The sequence below is a fragment of the Poeciliopsis prolifica genome, unplaced genomic scaffold, assembly GCF_027474105.1.
Source record: "Poeciliopsis prolifica strain line A6 unplaced genomic scaffold, Auburn_PproV2 SCAFFOLD063, whole genome shotgun sequence".
Lineage (NCBI taxonomy): Eukaryota > Metazoa > Chordata > Actinopteri > Cyprinodontiformes > Poeciliidae > Poeciliopsis > Poeciliopsis prolifica.
The window spans coordinates 652678-672229 of record NW_026562438.1 but is presented as its reverse complement, the minus strand read 5'-3'; the positions used below and the strand labels follow the sequence as shown (position 1 = coordinate 672229).

General features: G+C 40.3%; 3 protein-coding genes across 9 annotated transcripts; all 3 read right to left on the bottom strand.

The window, feature by feature from the left end:
* Positions 1-211: 211 nt before the first annotated feature.
* LOC129379991 (uncharacterized) lies at positions 212-6128 on the bottom strand. Of its 2 annotated transcripts, XM_055060956.1 has the most exons (8): positions 5906-6128; positions 4985-5113; positions 4664-4811; positions 4377-4406; positions 4045-4068; positions 3603-3884; positions 446-474; positions 212-353 (listed from the first exon to the last, which is right to left on the bottom strand). In XM_055060956.1, the coding sequence occupies exons 1-8, from the start codon at positions 5945-5947 to the stop codon at positions 321-323; spliced, it is 717 nt and encodes a 238-aa protein (XP_054916931.1). In that variant the 5' UTR covers positions 5948-6128; the 3' UTR covers positions 212-320. The 2 variants fall into 2 exon arrangements, with proteins under 2 accessions (XP_054916931.1, XP_054916930.1); XM_055060955.1 differs by lacking the exon at positions 5906-6128 and having other exon boundaries at positions 4985-5465.
* A 206-nt stretch (positions 6129-6334) lies between these two features.
* Positions 6335-14375, bottom strand: LOC129379988 (NACHT, LRR and PYD domains-containing protein 1b allele 2-like). 6 transcript variants are annotated; one of them, XM_055060945.1, is made up of 12 exons: positions 14253-14375; positions 14080-14123; positions 13629-13872; positions 10564-10610; positions 10399-10472; positions 10104-10318; positions 9762-10015; positions 8789-8917; positions 7803-7935; positions 7653-7682; positions 7392-7433; positions 6335-7261 (listed from the first exon to the last, which is right to left on the bottom strand). In XM_055060945.1, the coding sequence occupies exons 1-12, from the start codon at positions 14320-14322 to the stop codon at positions 6981-6983; spliced, it is 1563 nt and encodes a 520-aa protein (XP_054916920.1). In that variant the 5' UTR covers positions 14323-14375; the 3' UTR covers positions 6335-6980. The 6 variants fall into 6 exon arrangements, with proteins under 6 accessions (XP_054916920.1, XP_054916925.1, XP_054916922.1 ...); XM_055060950.1 differs by having other exon boundaries at positions 6335-7240; XM_055060947.1 differs by having other exon boundaries at positions 10399-10469.
* Positions 14376-14733: 358 nt separating this feature from the next.
* On the bottom strand, positions 14734-19237 carry LOC129380003 (uncharacterized). Its single transcript, XM_055060969.1, has 7 exons — positions 19060-19237; positions 17555-17804; positions 16268-16311; positions 15656-15938; positions 15299-15336; positions 14906-15190; positions 14734-14754 (listed from the first exon to the last, which is right to left on the bottom strand). Exons 2-7 carry the CDS (start codon positions 17793-17795, stop codon positions 14734-14736), a joined length of 912 nt encoding a protein of 303 aa, XP_054916944.1. The 5' UTR covers positions 17796-17804; positions 19060-19237.
* Positions 19238-19552: the final 315 nt, after the last annotated feature.

Sequence of the window (19552 nt, the reverse complement as noted above, 5' to 3'; positions counted from 1 at the left end):
ATTTTAAATTTAAGGATTATAAATAATTTCTAGGTCATAACTATATATTAGATATTTAGTTGGTGAATTAAATATTTAGTTTGGATATTCATCAGTGTTGTAATAACATGGTGAAAATATAACTTTCAAAATTGAACACATATTTTTATAAATTTATTTTCATTTAAACAGAAATCTGCTGCAAAAACACATAATCCCAGGTATAAAAACATTTATTTATCTGCAGTGGATTGTAGGATAAGAACATGATACAAAGATATTATTTAATTTGATAATATGAGTTGTTTCCATCCTGCAGCTGGACTTCCTGGTTTCTGAGGTCATCTCTCCATCTTCTGCTCCTGTTCAGGTTCCTGCAACACAAAATCCCATTTCTGTAGAACCTTTTTATTCTGAATGTTTAAATGCTGAAATTATGTTGTGAATGAAACATTTCAGCACTCACCTTAAAAACATGCTGCCTGTTATCCTTCACTATTAAACAGATCAGAAACAAAAATCAGTGAAATTTTTACAAGGTCTTAAAATTTGTTTGTTCTGCCTAAAAAACCCAGCAAATATCAAGCAGACAGAAACAGTTAAACATTTGCTCTCATCAGTCCAAAGGACCAGACGTTCTGCTTCCCAAAAACCGTGAAAATTCAGCCTCTTTCTAACTGTCCCCTCATGACCTTTAACCTTTCTCTAGTTGCTTCTCTGAACTCGTTGCTGATGTTTGTCCATCTTGTTGTATTAACGCAGCAACAAAATGTATTAAAACCAGAGTTTATTTGACCCCATGTTTAAATCAGATAACCTCAGGACTTCACTACAGCTAGATTGTTTTTGTTTGTTTTACTTGAAGCAGATTCAAATAATTTAAGGCTATCATAGAAACATCTTTACCCTAATATGAAAAACTAGTTTTTCAGCAGTGCATACCTTCTTTTGTCATTACTCAACAATTCATGATGCAGTAACTAAATTGGGACATAAAGTGGCGTTTCTGATGTTCAAAGCTAAAATGCAGTTTTGTGCAAATCTGCAGGTGAAATAGTTCAATATAGATTTGCAGGTAACAAATGAACAAAGATTTAATTTAACAAATCTGCATTTTAAAAAAATTTGTCTTAATGAATCAGTTTTCTTGTTTCCGCTGAACTTTAGCTTGTTTTATTTCTAAATCTCGATGCTTGTCTCTGTCTCTGGTCTCTGGTCTCTGTCTCTGTCTCTGGTCTCTGGTCTCTGGTCTCTGTCTCTGGTCTCTGGTCTCTGTCTCTTGTCTCTGGTCTCTGTCTCTGGTCTCTGGTCTCTGTCTCTGGTCTCTGGTCTCTGGTCTCTGTCTCTGGTCTCTGGTCTCTGTCTCTGGTCTCTGTCTCTGGTCTTTGGTCTCTGGTCTTTGGTCTCTGTCTCTGTCTCTGGTCTTTGGTCTCTGTCTCTGGTCTCTGGTCTCTGTCTCTGGTCTCTGGTCTCTGTCTCTGGTCTCTGGTCTCTGGTCTCTGTCTCTGGTCTCTGGTCTCTGTCTCTGGTCTCTGTCTCTGTTCTCTGTCTCTGGTCTCTTGTCTCTGGTCTCTGTCTCTGGTCTTTGGTCTCTGTCTCTTGTCTCTGGTCTGGTCTCTGTCTCTTGTCTCTGGTCTCTTGTCTCTGGTCTCTGTCTCTGGTCTCTGGTCTCTGTCTCTGGTCTCTGGTCTCTGGTCTCTGGTCTCTGTCTCTGGTCTCTGGTCTCTGGTCTCTGGTCTCTGGTCTCTTGTCTCTGGTCTCTGTCTCTGGTCTCTGGTCTCTTGTCTCTGGTCTCTTGTCTCTGGTCTCTTGTCTCTGGTCTCTGTCTCTGGTCTCTGGTCTCTGGTCTCTGGTCTCTTGTCTCTGTCTCTTGTCTCTGGTCTCTTGTCTCTGGTCTCTGTCTCTGGTCTCTGGTCTCTGTCTCTTGTCTCTGGTCTCTGGTCTCTGTCTCTTGTCTCTGGTCTCTTGTCTCTGGTCTCTGTCTCTTTTCTCTGGTCTCTGTCTCTGGTCTCTTGTCTCTGGTCTCTTGTCTCTGGTCTCTGTCTCTTTTCTCTGGTCTCTGTCTCTGGTCTCTTGTCTCTGGTCTCTTGTCTCTGGTCTCTGTCTCTGGTCTCTGGTCTCTTGTCTCTGGTCTCTGTCTCTGGTCTCTGGTCTCTTGTCTCTGGTCTCTTGTCTCTGGTCTCTGGTCTCTTGTCTCTGGTCTCTGTCTCTGGTCTCTGTCTCTTGTCTCTGTCTCTGGTCTCTGTCTCTTGTCTCTGTCTCTGTTCTCTGTCTCTGGTCTCTTGTCTCTGGTCTCTGTCTCTGGTCTTTGGTCTCTGTCTCTTGTCTCTGGTCTCTGGTCTCTGTCTCTTGTCTCTGGTCTCTTGTCTCTGGTCTCTGTCTCTGGTCTCTGGTCTCTGTCTCTGGTCTCTGGTCTCTGGTCTCTGGTCTCTGTCTCTGGTCTCTGGTCTCTTGTCTCTGGTCTCTTGTCTCTGGTCTCTGTCTCTGGTCTCTGGTCTCTTGTCTCTGGTCTCTTGTCTCTGGTCTCTGGTCTCTTGTCTCTGGTCTCTGTCTCTGGTCTCTGTCTCTTGTCTCTGTCTCTGGTCTCTGTCTCTTGTCTCTGTCTCTTTTCTCTGGTCTCTGTCTCTGGTCTCTTGTCTCTGGTCTCTGTCTCTTGTCTCTGGTCTCTGTCTCTGGTCTTTGTCTCTGGTCTCTTGTCTCTGGTCTCTGTCTCTTGTCTCTGTCTCTTTTCTCTGGTCTCTTGTCTCTGGTCTCTGTCTCTTGTCTCTGGTCTCTGGTCTTTGTCTTTGGTCTCTTGTCTCTTGTCTCTGGTCTCTGTCTCTTGTCTCTGGTCTTTGTCTCTGGTCTCTGTCTCTTGTCTCTGGTCTCTTGTCTCTGGTCTCTGTCTCTTGTCTCTGTCTCTTGTCTCTGGTCTCTGTCTCTGGTCTCTGGTCTCTGTCTCTGTCTCTGGTCTCTTGTCTCTTTTCTCTGGTCTCTGTCTCTGGTCTCTTGTCTCTGGTCTCTGTCTCTTGTCTCTGGTCTCTGTCTCTGGTCTCTGTCTCTTGTCTCTGTCTCTTTTCTCTGGTCTCTGTCTCTGGTCTCTGTCTCTTGTCTCTGGTCTCTGTCTCTGGTCTCTGTCTCTGGTCTCTGGTCTCTTGTCTCTTGTCTCTGTCTCTTGTCTCTGGTCTCTTGTCTCTGGTCTCTGTCTCTGTCTCTTGTCTCTGGTCTCTGGTCTCTGGTCTCTTGTCTCTGGTCTCTGGTCTCTGGTCTCTTGTCTCTGTCTCTTGTCTCTGGTCTCTTGTCTCTGGTCTCTGGTCTCTTGTCTCTGGTCTCTTGTCTCTGTCTCTTGTCTCTGGTCTCTTGTCTCTGTCTCTTGTCTCTGGTCTCTGGTCTCTGTCTCTTGTCTCTGGTCTCTGTCTCTTGTCTCTGTCTCTTGTCTCTGGTCTCTGTCTCTGGTCTCTTGTCTCTGGTCTCTGTCTCTTGTCTCTGGTCTCTGGTCTCTGTCTCTTGTCTCTGGTCTCTGGTCTCTTGTCTCTGTCTCTTGTCTCTGGTCTCTGTCTCTGGTCTCTTGTCTCTGTCTCTTGTCTCTGGTCTCTGTCTCTGGTCTCTTGTCTCTGGTCTCTGTCTCTGCTCGTTTCACTCACTGAGTCTCTCCGCCTGCTGCTTGCAGCTGATGCTCCTCAGGATCTCCACGGTGACGTCCACAGCCTGGTCCTCCGTGAAGGTGGAGACCAGAACATCCACGACCTCCAGGCGGCTCTTGCCCTCCACCCTGCAGCGTCTGACCCGCGGCTCCTCTCTGCGGTCCAGCAGCTGGAAGATGAACTTGTCCAGGTTGTCTTTGCTCAGGTCCTCCAGGGTTTCAGCCAGAAGCTGCTTGACGCTGCGAGGCATTTCTCTGGAGGATGAAGCTGCTGGAACAGAAACTGAACCAAAACTGAGGAGTCAGAATACAGGATTCAGCTAACCGTTATTTATCAGCTTATTAAAATAGAGAGAGATCTGATAGGATTGTTGTCCTTTACATGTCAGTTATGAATTTCTAATGCAGACTGATGGTTTTATAACTTCCAGTAATTTTCCTACCTTCTGATTTCACAGCAGTAGCTTCTGTTGACGACGCCCATCAAAAAGAGAAACAAACACAAACATGAATAAAATGGTTTAATTCAGTTATAATGAAGATGAAACAAACAGATCGATCCAACCAAAGCTGCTCTTCTTAAATTCAACATGACCAAAGTCAGGCTCAACCCAGAAACTGTTGCGTTTCCAACTAGTTTGGATGATCATATAAAAGTTGTACATTCAATATCAAATTTGTGGAGATTGTAAAATGTCTAAGAAAATGTATCTTCAATTATTAATCATCAGAATCCTCAAATACAGATTTAAAAAAAATAATTGCAGCATCTCACCTTCAACACAACCAGATTTGGGATGATCATCTAAAAAATGAAGAACAGAAACAATGTCGATGTTTTACATTCAGTTTCATTCATTAGTAAGCATAAATTTACTTCATCTGATCCAGAACCATTTGGATTATTGTTCAGTTAAGGTTCTGAGACCCGAACTGCTGATCTGAGCTGAAGTTGAAGAATTTACTACATAATGAAAAAAGTCAATCTATAACATAATATTTTATCAAACTTGCTGCTTCAATGAGCCGAAGGGACGAAGTAATAATTGTGACATAACTGACCTTTCCGAATTTCACAGAACCAAACAGGTTGTGCAGTTTTTCTGATCCAAGCCGTTTTTGTCTGCAGAAGCTCCAGGTTGAAGTTTCCATCTGGATTCTCAATGTAAACCTCGTAGAAGTTTTGGTTGTTGACTCTCAGAGTGATTTCCTGTGAAACAACAAGTCAGTCTGACTCTGTGGTCAGAAAAGCTTCAGGCAATAAAGTTGACCTGCAGTTTTATGATCAGTGCCCCAGATTCACTCTGGACGGTTCTGGGATCAAAGTTTGATCAGCAAAACCAAATTGAAAACCCAGTTTCTGAAGCTAAGTCCAAACGGTACCGGCGGTAGGATTCTGGCGGTCTCCTCAGTGGCTTGGAGAGTGAATCCCCGGCTCATCTTCAGATACTTGTCTGGATGAGGCTTCTTCATGACCTCATACCCACTGGAGGATTCTTCTTTGTGGATCAACTGTAAGGACAGAAAACAGTCGCCATGTTTCTCCAAGATTTCATCTGCTGATGAAAAACTCTGAATAAATAAACGACCAATCATAAAAGTTCTCATTCTCACAGAATGAAGATAAAAACCAGCAGGTTGCAGCACAAGCTAAAGTGCAACTTTCAGGGCATACAAAGTATAACTGTCCAACAAAACACAGCTGTGAGTGATGCAAGTGTTTCAGCTTTTACACACTGTGGTCTGTAGCAACCTAATGAGGGAAAGTCAAAGCATTAGTAAGACTGACTTTACTAGAAAGCAACTAATTGTTTGTTTTGAAATTCATCCATCCAACTTCTTCCGCTTATCTGAATTTGGGTCTTTGAAATTCTGATTTAACTTAAAACGATTCTTTTCCAAAACTATTAGCTCTAAAAACTGACGCCTTCAAACTCAATTTTATGATCAGTAACAGATTTTTTCAGCCACATTTCTGATAATACTAAAACGTCAGGATCAGTTTTAAGAATTCAGAAATTTATAAAATCCAATTTATCCCACATTAAAGAGAACTGAACCACAACCTGAGCCAGGTTTAAATGTTCAAGTGTATCTTCTACAGATCAATGGACATATGTTCGATAAATGCTGGACTAATAGGAAAGCATAATTGGAGCTAATAATTTCTAAACATTTTAACACAGCACTTCCATTTATTTGTGTTTTGTAGTTGTTGTAATAACCAAAATATTAGAGCTTAAAAAATGAAAACTCATGCAGTTAATACAGATAAAGAATATAATGAAATAAATAACCAATCACCTGTTTCAGAGCAGGATCCGGTGGAATCAGGTAGACGTGCATCTTCAGGTAGGACGTTTTGGGCTGGTAGTAAATTAATGTGTTGCAGATGATTCTTAGAGAAAATACGTCTTTTATCACATCTCCGACTAAAGAGAAAACTACCTGCTGAGAGCTACCTGAACAGATCTACCTGAACAGATCTACCTGAACAGATCTAACTGAACAGATCTACCTGAACAGATCTACCTGAACAGATCTACCTGCAGGTAGATCTATTTAAGTCTCTCTGTGCTGTAAACCAGCCTGTTTGTTAGCTCCACTGTAACATACTGTGATGAGTCACAGATTAATTGAATATGAAAATATATTTTCATTCTATTTTCTTTTGTCTTTATTATATTTTAATAATTTGCTTTCATGTTGAAATTGTTTTCAAAAACCAACATGCTTGATCATTTTCTTTAATAATCATAATGATGCCAATATTCACCAAACACAATAACAATGAAACACATCAGCAGCTTAACAATGAATCAGTTCTGCTGGTTTAAAGGATCTTTTGTTTTGATATTTTAATATTATGTCACTTTGTTTGTTTGCAATGATCCAGTTTTAGCCTCTAAAGTCTGAATCTGTCTTTAGATTTTGTGATTTTATACCAAGCTGCTCTGAAAAACATTTCTTTAGTTGTGGCAGAATGTGATTGGCTGTTCAAATCCTGGACAGGAAGTCGGTCAGAACTTCAGTCTGGACCCGACCGACACCTTTCATCACGGTTCCACTTTAACAACCTGGTTTTGATGAAAACATGTCACAAACTATAACAATAATGATTACAATAATAATGTTATTGTCACCAAAGGAAACTCAATGAGTTGAAGTTTATAAAATCATCTCCAATATTTGGTTTCATTAAAATGCTTCATTTAATGAGACATAAAAACAAAAAGATGCAGCCGACCTCAGTTATATCAGCTGATGAAAACCTTTAAAAATGGTGAAATGTTTCAGTTTCTACTCAGTAAAAAGTAACGCCATGCCAGCAGGAACCAGAACCCCCTGGGCCACCTTTAGGTCCGGCCCTGGTTCCTCCTCAACATTTCCTCTGGAGGTCGGTGATCAGGTGTGGCTCTTTCTCCTGAAGGATGGAGAGGAAAATGTCTTTGCATTCGTCAGCAGCTCTGAGGCAGGAGAAGATTTCCCTCAGCTGAGCCTCAGAGGTCGGCAGAGATCGGATCCTGTCGTAGGTTTCCTCCATCAGAACTTTGTTCTGTAAAAGTCCATCTAAGACGGGTTCTACGTTCCTCACTCTCTGGATCAGTGTCTCTCTGTGTTTGTCCACAAAATGTTCCTCTGATGAAAAACAGAAAAAGACTAAAAAAAAACTGATTTCTGTACGTTAGACAGCCTGAATGTAAATGCAAGTTGTTAATTTATTAATATAGAAAACTGTCAGTTTTGTTTAATATTCACATGCAGAACGATGGTTTCTATGATTTCATACCTTCTTTCTTCACAGTAACAGTTTCTGTTGAACATCCTCCACCTGACAGACAAAAACACAGAAATATTGATGATAAATTGAGTTATGATGAAGATACAGCCAGTAGTTTCCTTTCGTAACATCAAGGTGACGCAGGTCAAACTGGACTCTGTTTGTTTCCAACTAGTTCAGATGATCATTGATTAATATCTTCATAAAATGTCATTTCAATCATAAAAATCCTTCAGTGCAGATTTTTTGTAAATAAATGAAGCATCTCACCTCCAGTGGAACCAGATTTAGGATGATCATCTAAGAAATAAAGAACAGAAACAATCTCAATGTGAAACATGAATTATTAAGCTGAGGCAACGAGCTGAATGAAGTTCAGACTGAAAGTTTCCAGAAGTCATAATTATGACATAAACTGACCTTTCCTAATCTCACAGAACCAAACTTTCTCTGAATGAGTCTGCAGCAGCTCCAGGTTGAAGTTTTCGTCTGGACTCTCAATAAAAACCTCGTAGAAGTTTGGATCCTGGCTGTCGGGCCTCAGAGTGATTTCCTGTGAAGCAACAAGTCACTTTGACTCTGAGGTCAAAACGGTTCAGGGAATAAAATCAACCTGCAGATTAAGGATTATGACACCAGATTCACTCTGGGATTAAAATATCAGAACCAAAGTGGACTGAAACGAAACGTGAGTTCCTCAAACCAAAGGTTCCCAAACCGAAGGTTCCCAAACAGAAGGTTCCCAAACCGAAAGTTCCCAAACTAAAGGTTCCCAAACAGAATGTTCCCAAACCAAAGGTTCCCAAAAAAGAAGGTTCCCAAATTAAAGTTTCCCAAACTAAAGGTTCCCAAACTGAATGTTACCAAACTAAATGTTCCCAAACAGAAGTTTCCTAAACAGAAAGTTCCCAAACTAAAGGTTCCCAAACAAAAAGTTCCCAAACAGAAGTTTCCCAAACTGAAGAATCCCAAACTAAATGTTCCCAAACCGAAGGTTCCCAAACTGAATGTTCCCAAACTAAATGTTCCCAAACAGAAGTTTCCCAAACAAAAGGTTCCCAAACTGAAGGTTCCCACACACTCAGGTGTTGTGTGTTGTTCTGTGATTGGCTCAGGTTTTGGTCGCTGATCGTAAACATCGCCTGCGTTCCTCATAAATTCCTTCATTTCCCACAATCTGAATGGATGCCAGTAAATGTGTTGCTGAGCCGTCAGTCAGAGTCACGCTAACGTCTTTGTGTTTGTGCTGACCGGATCCGCTCACGGTCGGATCCAACCCGGTTGCATGTGAACTCAGTTTCCTGTGACAGAAACTCGGTATCAGGTCAGAGTCTGCAGTCCATCTGTGTGAGTCTCTACAGAGAGATGTTCGCCTGAGTATGTGGGCCTTCCAGTCCAAACGGTACCGGTGGCTGGATTCTGGCCGTCTCTACGGTGGCCTGGAGGCTGAATCCACGGTCCATCTTCAGAGGCTTGTCTGGGCGGGGCTTCATGATTTCTTCGTATCCCTTGGAGGATTCTCTCCTGTGGACCGACTGTAGGACAGAAACCAGAAAGCAGCCCAGGTGTTTTTAACTAAACACAAACACTGAAGCAATAAAATGTTAAATGGTTTGTGAAACTCTTGATCTGATCCAAAGGAACCCAAAGAGCTTGAAACTAGTCAGTGATTCACACTGACGACCAATCAGAAGAGAGTCCTCTCTCCCAGGAAGTGACAGCAACAACCTGCTGCCATGTTGCAAAGAAACGGAAATACTGTAAATTATATGATATTCATTGGTTCCATAATGAGGAAGTTCATAAAAGTAAAAAAGATCCTTGATATTGAAATGTTCAGCATCATGGGACCGCTGAAATAAAAGTTCACCTGAGAATAATGATGAAGAAATCAAGTCTGGATTTATATCAACCGGAGTTTCACCCTTTCATCACTGTAAATATGATTAATATCTAAACTGAGCGTTCAGCTTGTATTGGTGCCGTTAAACATTAAATCAGTTTAAGAACTGAGGAGTTAAAACTAAACATCTCTGATCACAGAAACAAAGTTTTAATAATCTTTCCAGCTCAGATGTTTTTATTTAAAACTTCAAGTTTAAAGTCGATGCTGCAGGATTTAACAAGAAGACGTGGGATTGGATTAATCTGTGATTGTTTTCATTTATTGGATTAAAACATGTTTAAACATCTCTAATGATATAAAATCTAATAAATTTAATAATAATGATATAAATTTTTGTTTTATATCATTATTATTATTAATATGCTCCATCCCTTCCTTATCAAGCTGTCTGTTTAATTATTAAAACAGATTTAAATGTAAAAATGATTTAATATGGATAAATAAAGAATATAATGAAATAAATAACCAATCACCTGTTTCAGAGCAGGATCCGGTGGAATCAGGTAGACGTGCATCTTCAGGTAGGACGTTTTGGGCTGGTAGTAAATTAATGTGTTGCAGATGATTCTTGGAGAAAAGAAAAGATTTCTCAGAGCTCCCAGCAAAGAGAAAACTGGTTCTGTTAACCCGACATGGGTCTTTGTGACCCGGGTCGCTTTCTCCAGAACATCTCCACAGTCGCCAACATGGAGGACAGCAAAGTTCTTCAGTAACTCAGGAACATCGTCTGAAACGCAGCAGAAACAGAAACTCTGTGAGAAACTTCTGGATCGGTTCTGAAAACAGAAATCATGTTTTTCATGATGTTGTCCTACCGGTGCAGACCCAGTGTGGCAGCTGCACCTCCATCACCTTCCCAGTAAGGACAGAGATGTCCAGCAAAGGTCCAGCAGGCCGGTATCCTCTGCTCTCCATCCTCTCCATGTGTCCGACCCAGGAGCAGAACCGGTACCGAAAGCCCACCTTCTCCCTGCAGACCCAACGCAGACCAGAGACGCTGCATTCAAAGTGTCCCGCTGCAGACTGGAGGCTGAAACCAAACATGAAGAAGAAGTTTGAGGTGATGATGTCACAGTTTGACCTGCTGACCTCCAGGTTCTGAGGTTTTACCTGTAAGTGGGATCTTCATCCGGAGACGTCCCGTCCAGCTCAGGGTCCACTTTGGTCCAGCTGCTGGAGTCCTGCTGCACCACATCATCCCACATGTTGATCTTTCACATGTTATATAGATTAAACACAGGGTCAAAGGTGAGGACTAGAAAACACGTAGATTACCTCCACACTTCCACAATCCACAGAATCCACACTTGTTGAAGTTTCTTCTGGAAACACGTTGAAGCAGGAGAGTTAAAATCCGGGTCAATCAGAATAATTTATTATGACAGACTGGTGATCATAAACACATTAGGGTTTTTATGATTTTACACCTTGTTACTTTTGTAGAAGATCGCTGATTACATTCGCAATATTTTCTCACTTGCTCCTTAAATTGTTCTATGAATCTGCTCAGTATTTTCTTATTGTACAAGTTAAACACAAAAAGAGCAGCAACAGACAGTATAAACATGATACAGGGTCTTTCTGGGGAATCAGAAAGTATCTGTATGAGTTGGAGAGACTGAGTCCTGTGTCCTCCTGTCTCTTGCAGTTCCATGGACTCACAAAGAGCTTTTCAGCTGACCACATAGACCTGTCCTCTGAAAAAGTGCAGACCAGAACATACATACATACATACATACATACATACATACATACATACATACATACATACATCTATCTATCTATCTATCTATCTATCTATCTATCTATCTATCTATCTATCTATCTATCTATCTATCTATCTATCTATCTATCTATCTATCTATCTATCTATCTATCTATCTATCTATCTATCTATCTATCTATCTATCTATCTACTGATATAGACATATCTATATAGATTTATATCTATAGATTTTGAACTAAATATATAAAAATCTATAGATATAGATCTAGATCTATAGACATCTATATCACCTTATAGATATAGGCCACCTATATCTAGAGATATAGATATGAGATATATATATATATATATATATATATATATATATATATATATATATATATATATATATATATATATATATATATATATATATATCAGTGATGTGCGGTGAGGCTCTGACTTAATCAAAATTATAAAATCCTCTCCACGTTATTGTTCACATACAGAAATTTTGTGGATGTGGACACTGAAGGGCAAAAAGAGCATACTTTCACATGCCATCTGTAGGCACACTGCCACGGTAGAATAAATCCGTTAACTCAATGAAACTTGGAAATATAGATATCATTTTAATGCCAAGCTGCACAGCAAAGTGGAAACCCATTGAATTACAACTTGAAACCACCTTTATCTTGCTCTCAGTATCGGCTAAGCTACACACAGATTTGTTGCGTGTAGCTTCACTTATTTACTGTATCGCTAACCCGCTGTTTCTTACTTTGCAGACGTGGAGTCACAATGTGTGGGATCATGAGCGCCCCCTGCCATGATGCAAGAAAACTGCCTGCCTCATCTTGAGACTATTCTCTGCCGTTTCTGATCGCTCCGCAGCACATGAATGACGTTTCACACAGAGTTGGTGACAACAAACACTGAACATTATATAGATAAGCTAAATGATGAAAAATCAATTTACACATTAAGCTCTTTTTCACCATTTTATTGGCAACATGCAGACAGGAGAAACATGCTCTCATCGAGTGGCAGCAAACGCAGTTAGCGAGAGGTTGCGCTGTCCCAAGTGAAGTTCAGCACAAACACAAAACAAATACGCATTTATTTTGAAAACTGACGCAAAATTAAGCTATCACGTGATAATGCGAGACATCGTTTGTTGCCAATCATGTGATTTTCAGCAAGACGACACAAGCATCGAAGCAGGGCTGTATCTGACACACTCCCATTTTACACGGAACACGCCTCAAAACCTGGCTTCAGACGGTCCTTCACTACGATCTGTCACTCTTCAAATTGCTAAGATGCTGGGGCTTGGTCACAGAACAATCCAACATTTTGCTGCAAATAGTCAAAAGGATCGCAAGAAATGTTTTGACACAAAGAGACATAAATTTATTGCCAAAGATTGGAGAAAAACAAACGTGAAGCTACCAGGAACTCGTCATCTTCCATTACTGTCATATTCCAGAACTGCAACCTACCTGGAGAGCCCAGAAGTAAAATATATTCAGTACTTAGAGACATGGCCAGGGTAAGGAAAGCTGAAACGTGACAACCACTAAACAAGACACATATGTTGAAACTTGAACCTAGATATTTTATGGACTGATGAGATGGAAATGGGACAGCTGCAGTCAAGTTTTGTAGTGCAAGTACATTTACATACTGCATGTTCATGTTTATGTATTGATATGTATTAATGAATAATTTCATTTATGTACACATGTATCTTAGCTTGTAAGTAGATTTTTGTCAAAAGATTGAAATATTGGAATTGGGGCAATAAAAGTTCATATACAACTGTCTGGTGGATTGATGGTTGGCAGTAAACTGGTCGCCAAGTACTTAAAAATAATTTTAAACAAACAAATCTAATATAAGGCAGTTTATTGACTCAAAAGAACGTTATTACTTGTATTTGACATCCTCATATGTATCTCAGTGTTCCTAAACTTAAAAAGTGCCACCTGGTAGTAGTTGGCGATGGATACACAAGTGCATCCCAAACCCTAACAGATTTTCAATGTTCTATATTTCAAAAAAATGTATATATTAAAGATTATATTTTATGTTCCAGGGTCCCTAAAAAAGAAAAAAAAAGTCCAAAGGTATAAAACCAAATCAAACCTTTAGCTCATTTAGAAAATTGTGTCCCCACGTGTAACCCCCTAGTCACTGGTTAAACAAAGTCCTCAAAGTGTACAGAAAACAAGTACGTGTGTGTATGTGCGCCCCAGGTATTGGATGCAGGATGTCTGCAAGATATTATCTTAGGGTACACACAGGGATCATCATGACACATACTACGTTGTGGGGACCAAAGTCTGGCCCCACTAGGGGAAATGTTTTTGGGTCAAGAGTTAGATTTAGGACTAAACTGTGAATTAAGTTTTGCTTCGGCTTAGGGTCAGGATAAGGGTAAGGTTAAGGCAGTAGAAATGAATGCAAGTCAATGAAAAGTCCCCACAAAGATAGCCACGAAAATGTGTGTGTGAGTGTCCATATGGATGTATACATCGGTATGTATATCAAATTAGATTTGGGACAGAGTACAATGCTAGAGTAACAAAAAAATATATATGATTAGACTTATTACAGATTTAATGAGTCTCACCAGTGTCTTGCATATTCTCAGCCAAATCTTTTCTGTTTATTTCAATCAGAAGATCTTTGATCATCTTCACTGACTGCTGGCCAAACGTCTCCATCATCTCATCAACGACTTCTGCTGTCTGTGTTGTGAACTCCAATCTTGGTGAAAAGTCTGATAAATTTCGCTTAACTTTTGAAAATTCCTCCTTGGTTAATTTGTCCAGAGTTTCCAGGAGTTGCTGTCTAACCGCTGCCATCATCGCCACCTGAATCATTCAGTTCATGACAGAGAAAGCTGCTTCATTCAGGGAAAATCACAAACGTGGCGGCTAAGATTCATCACATTCGTAAACTGCAGCTGATTTCCTCTGAGCCAAACTATGAAATGAAATCATTGAGGTTAGAAATGATCTTTGTTTTAACCTCTTTCACCTGAAGATCATGAAATAAACTCCTGATGTCTCTTTACTCACGTTGTGGATCAGAGCAGAACGATGTGGACCTGCAGAAGGTTTCTCTGAGGAGAAAACAAGAAGAAAAGTTTCTATCTGACCATCACTTCTATGTGCAACGATGTGATCAAAACCATGCAGAGAAACATCATAACACTGATATCAGCCACTTTGAGAAGGTTGAGATGTTTTACTCTGAAATGTTGAACCTTTAGGTCCTGAGCTTCTGGCTGACAGCTTCGCTATCAGATCGTGCTTCTTCATCTGCTTTAAAACATCCGTGGTCTTCTCCACTGACTGGTGGAAACAAGTCAGCACCAAACCCACCATGTATTGCACATTATTAATTTGGTTTCCCACATCGGTATATATTCACTTTGATGGTCAATTTTATTCTGTGTAATTGTCTGAAACTTTCCAATCTCTCCTTCATCAAGCTTCCAGTGTTTCCAGCAGCAGCTCCGTCACAAACTCCAACTTTTCCACCTGGTGAATAAAAACTCATCATCTCTCAGGGCTGAAACAATCAGATTCTTTTCATTAGACCAGGAGTTTCTTCTTCATGTGCAGCAACCAAAAGCTGATTGAGCTCTAGAAGAAACAAACTCCTCAGGGTGAAGATTACACTGATGAAATAAAAAGTGACATGACTCACTTTCTGGAGGAAAGCAGAGTTCAGCTCCACACAAAGTTTCTCTGAGGAGAAAAGATGAAACATTAATCAGTTTTCACAGATTCTGGTTTAAAATCATTTTATTCTGGATCAATTAGAAAACAGAGACTAACGAATCCAGCTGGAAGCTCTAATAGATGTTTGAGTTTCATCAGATGTTAAATCATCTGGTACCTTAGATGCTGAGCTGGTCTCAGGCAGGACCAGCGCCAGATCGGTTCTGTTCAGGTCCAGTAGAACCTCCCTGATCACCTCCACAGATAGTTTACCACATTTATTAACCAGATGATCCACCACTCTGGCTCTGTTTGTATCATCCAGTTCATCCCACGAGATTAGTGGAATATTTCTCTGGAAGTTTGCGAACTGCAGCAACAGTTTTAACTCAATGAATTCAGTTTCATTTAAATCCTGCAGAGTTTCCAGAAGAACGTCTTTAACAGCTGCCATGGTCGCCACCTGGAGATTCAAGAACATTTTTCAGGATGTTTCTTCTCAGAGAGGCCAGAATAATCCTAATAATTATCCTCTGCTGTCCACTGATCTGGACAATCAAGATTTACTCACTTCATGGATCAGATCAGATTGTTTCCCCAACAGCATCTCTGAGGAAAACAGATGAAATTATAACCATTAAAGATCAACAGGAAGCTCTTGTTCTCATTCAGGATCAAGTTGACTAAAGTTGGTGGCCTCTGCACAGACGATCCGTCCATCTGTCTTTCTGGTTTAACTCTGTTTCTCTCTGGGCTGCAGTAGCTGCCACTGACTGCTGTCTAACATGATGAAGCCCAACATCCTGGTTCATCATGAACTCACCTTCCTATCTGTGATCACACTGCTGATCTCACCTTGTTCAAGTTAAATCAGGATATAGACCATGTTGAGAAGCGTGTGACTGATTTCTGAATCTGCAGCTTTTACCTGTGGAGGCTGAGCTGCTGCTCATCCTCTGGACCAAATCTGTCCTCCTGATGCTCTCTAAAACATCTCTGGTCACCTTGATAGACTCTTTTCCATGAGTCCGAAGAATGGAAATCACTGATTCCTGCTGGTCTGATGTGTCCAGCTGGATTTGCTGATGACTGATGGTGGACCTGAAGTTATTAAAGGAACTCATCTTCCTTTTAAATTCCATGAACTCTTCATCATTCAGATCCTTCAGTGTTTCCAACATCAGGTTAATATCATTGATCAGCTTTTCTACCTGTGAGAGTCAGAGAAAAAATACTAAATTAAATGTTTACCTATGTGTTTCCACGTAAACATAGATAAAAAGTGCACGACATAAATCTTGATTATATGAGGGATAATTTTCTATTTCATGATCCATATTGCTCAAAAACATTTATCTGGATTTTATTTGGTTTCTTTGATCTTTTCTAAGAAAACAACATTCCCTCAAAATCTAATGCAACCAAACCTGAAACAAGCACCTGGATTTTTACATATAATTTATTTGAATGTTTAATAAATTTGTGTCTAAGATAATTTCACATCGTCTAAGTAACAGTTGACCTCTGCAGCCTTACTGACCCTCTGGTCCAGTGAAAGTCGTTCTTCTTCAACAGAAAATTTATCTGACAAGAAAAATAGAAACATTCAGATTAGCAGAAGTTTCAACATCTGGACTATAAAATTTAAACCACAAAGTTTCACAACAGCAAAAAAAAAACTTTTCCAACATGTTTTCAATAAATGTTTAGAACAGATAAATGTGTGGATGTGCCAAAACTTTCTCCAACTGAACAAAAACAAAACTGAAGTCATTATTTTTGGACCTAAAGAGCAACGATCTAGAGTCAATGCACAGCTTCAGTTATTACAAGTAAAAACTAGCGATCAGGCCGAACCTGGGAGTAGTGATGGACTCGGACTTGAACCTCCAGAGCCACATAAAGACAGTAAACAAAATCGGCCTTCTATCACCTGAAGAACGTCTCCAGGATTAGAGGACTAATGTCTCAGCCAGATCTAGAGAAACTCATCCATGCGTTTATCTTTAGTCGCATTGATTATTGTAACAGCATCTTCTCAGGCCTGTCCAACAAATCAATCATCCAGCTGCAGTTGATCCAGAACGCTGCTGCTCCTGTTCTCACTAGAACCAGGAAGATAGAGACATAACAGCAGTTCTAAAGTCCCTCCACTGGCTCCCTGTAGCTCACAGAATAAATTTTAAAATCCTGTTGTTTATAAATCACTGAACGGTTTAGCACCACAATACATCAAAGATCTGCTGTTGTTGTATCAACCTTCCAGACTCTCAGGTTCTGGTTCTGGTTCTGCTCTGCATCCAGAACCAGAACCAAGAGAGGAGAAGCAGCTTTCAGCATCTATGGACCAAAAACTTGGAACAAACTTCCAGAAAACTGTAAAAAGCAGAAACCCTGACTTCCTTTAAATCACAACTAAAAACCAGCTGATTAGAGTTTTATTTGAAATGTAATATGTATGGATTTGTATTTGTGGATATGTATGTAATTTTATTTTCCTGTTTTGGGGAACGGGGCCCGACGAATACCCGTGGTTAAACGGACGGCAGAGTCCGGCGGTAACAGGCGCTTAAATTCCGTGACAAAAAAAAAGGAAGGGAAGAAAAAAAACATTTGGTATTTTATTCTATGTTGCATGCCTTTGTGTTTTATGTTTATGATGTAAAGCACTTTGAAATGCCTTGTAGCTGAAATGTGCTATACAAATAAAATTTGATTGATTGATTGATTATCTTGATAACTTTCACTGATCAGAATAAGTTACATTTCCTGATCAGGTTTCCTGAAACAGATTCAGGAGGAAACTTTTCTTTCTCCTCTGTTTCACCTTTTGACAATCTCTGCACCAGATCCAAGCGGTCCATCTTGGCCAGAACGGTTCTGACGGCCTCCACACATTCTCCGCTGCTGGTCTGCAGCATCAGATCAACGACATCCTGAACGTTTGCTGCTTCCAGGAGGCTGCAGGTCACCAAGCTCGGCTCTGCTTCAGCCAGAGTCCTGAACCGGGCAAAGTCCTCCAGGCTCAGCAGCTTCAGGGTTTCAACCAGGATCTGGCTCTCCTCCATCGTTCCAACCTGGAGAAGAAAACACCAGAAATTCACCATGAATGCTGCAAACTGGATGTTTTACGCAGCATCACAGTTTCAGTGACACAGATTGTTTATGAATCAAGTTTTCTTTGACTTTTCATTCACCTTTAACACCATACAGCCCAGATTACCAAAGGAGAAGCTGGACAAAATGGATGTGGACACATAATTTCTCATCATTAATAAACTTATAGACAGTTTGAGTTCCAGGCTGTCGTCGACTAAAACTGTCAGATAAAACGGCTACAGTGGAGCATGGAGGGAGACGGGAGGAGTTCAGGAATCTGAAGGATCATTTTGTGACGTGGTGCAAATAGAAACAATCACAGGTAAATGTAGACAAGACCAAGAGAGTGTTGGTCAATTTAATGCATTAGAACCTCAGTGTTACTGTAAGGAACAATACTTAAACCAGGACAGAGGGCTTCACAAAGGAGACTAAAACTTCAATTTAATAATTTGAAAACTATTTAACAAAGCATCAAAGTTCAACCAAAATATCAGATTGGAGCCCAAAGTCAACTGACACAAACCGAACTGACCTGCAAACAAAGAATAACAGGCTGCAGAAAAATCTGATCCACCGTGAAAACAATGTTTCAGTTCATGGAGTCACAAAAATCACAAACTGACTAATTTTGTTAACATTTTGTATGAAACATGGGGTTTTCAGTATTTACTGTGGTGAACTCGTAAATAGTGTCCCTGATCTCACTGCTCTGCAGGCTTTAGTGATCTGAAACACAATCTTCAGGTGATATTAGAAATATATTAATGTGATTTATAAGAACGACCTGTGAACTGTTTGATAAGTATGCAGCATTTTAACAGCCTGCAGCACAAACACCTGCAGGCTCCTCCCAGGTCGAAGGTCAGTCATGGAAGCTGAATATATGTTGTAATAAATAAACTGTAATATCTGCCAAGTCTGCTCGATTATTTACTTCTAACCAGAGTGAATAAACACGTTCAGATTTGTTTCTTGTTCAGTCAGGAATCCCGTCTGGAGAAAATAAACCGAGTTCATATGAAATGCAGTTAGAGCTCAGTCCTCTGTGATCTGTACATTACATGCATTACGCATCTGCAGAGTCAAATAACTTTATCCTTAGTTTCTATTGAGATTTAATACAATAGTTTTAAATATACAGCAAAGAGTTCAAATTGTCAATGTCTTCAGTTTCACTTTCAGCAAAACTGAAAGTAATAGCAAATTCACATTTTATAACAAAACCTTTACCTTCTGTTGCTTGTTTCAGATTATTAAATAAAGTCACAGTGAATCCTTCACGTTCCTGTTTGGGGTCAAAGGACGCAGATACTGAAACTCCACGGAGACCCAGCGGGAGGAAAGAAGAAATCTACCTGCTGAGATCCACCTGTACAGATCTAACTGAACAGATCTACCTGCTGAGAGCTACCTGAACAGATCTAACTGAACAGATCTACCTGTACAGAGCTACCTGAACAGAGCTACCTGAACAGATCTAACTGAACAGATCTACCTGTACAGATCTACCTGAACAGATCTAACTGAACAGATCTACCTGAACAGATCTACCTGAACAGATCTACCTGAACAGATCTACCTGAACAGATCTACCTGCTGAGAGCTACCTGAACAGATCTACCTGTACAGATCTACCTGAACAGATCTACCTGTACAGATCTACCTGCTGAGAGCTACCTGAACAGATCTAACTGAACAGATCTACCTGAACAGATCTACCTGC

Bases quoted from the DNA above. Each gene is read 5' to 3' on its own strand.
- LOC129379991 (XM_055060955.1), bottom strand. From the start codon at position 5,209: ATGAGAACTTTTATGATTGGTCGTTTATTTATTCAGAGTTTTTCATCA. The intron at 4,069-4,376 runs GTGAGATGCTGC...CGTCGTCAACAG, and splicing joins CAAATCTGGTTGTGTTGAAG to AAGCTACTGCTGTGAAATCA. The intron at 3,885-4,044 runs GTAGGAAAATTA...GTTTTGGTTCAG, and splicing joins TACTGCTGTGAAATCAGAAG to TTTCTGTTCCAGCAGCTTCA.
- LOC129379988 (XM_055060945.1), bottom strand. From the start codon at position 14,322: ATGAAGAAGCACGATCTGATAGCGAAGCTGTCAGCCAGAAGCTCAGGA. The intron at 14,124-14,252 runs GTAAAACATCTC...TTTTCTCCTCAG, and splicing joins TAAAGGTTCAACATTTCAGA to AGAAACCTTCTGCAGGTCCA. The intron at 7,936-8,788 runs GTACCGTTTGGA...GTTGCTTCACAG, and splicing joins CGGCCAGAATCCAGCCACCG to GAAATCACTCTGAGGCCCGA.
- LOC129380003 (XM_055060969.1), bottom strand. From the start codon at position 17,795: ATGGAGGAGAGCCAGATCCTGGTTGAAACCCTGAAGCTGCTGAGCCTG. The intron at 16,312-17,554 runs GTGAAACAGAGG...TTTTCTTGTCAG, and splicing joins GGTGCAGAGATTGTCAAAAG to ATAAATTTTCTGTTGAAGAA. The intron at 15,191-15,298 runs GTGAGTAAATCT...TTGAATCTCCAG, and splicing joins AATCTGATCTGATCCATGAA to GTGGCGACCATGGCAGCTGT.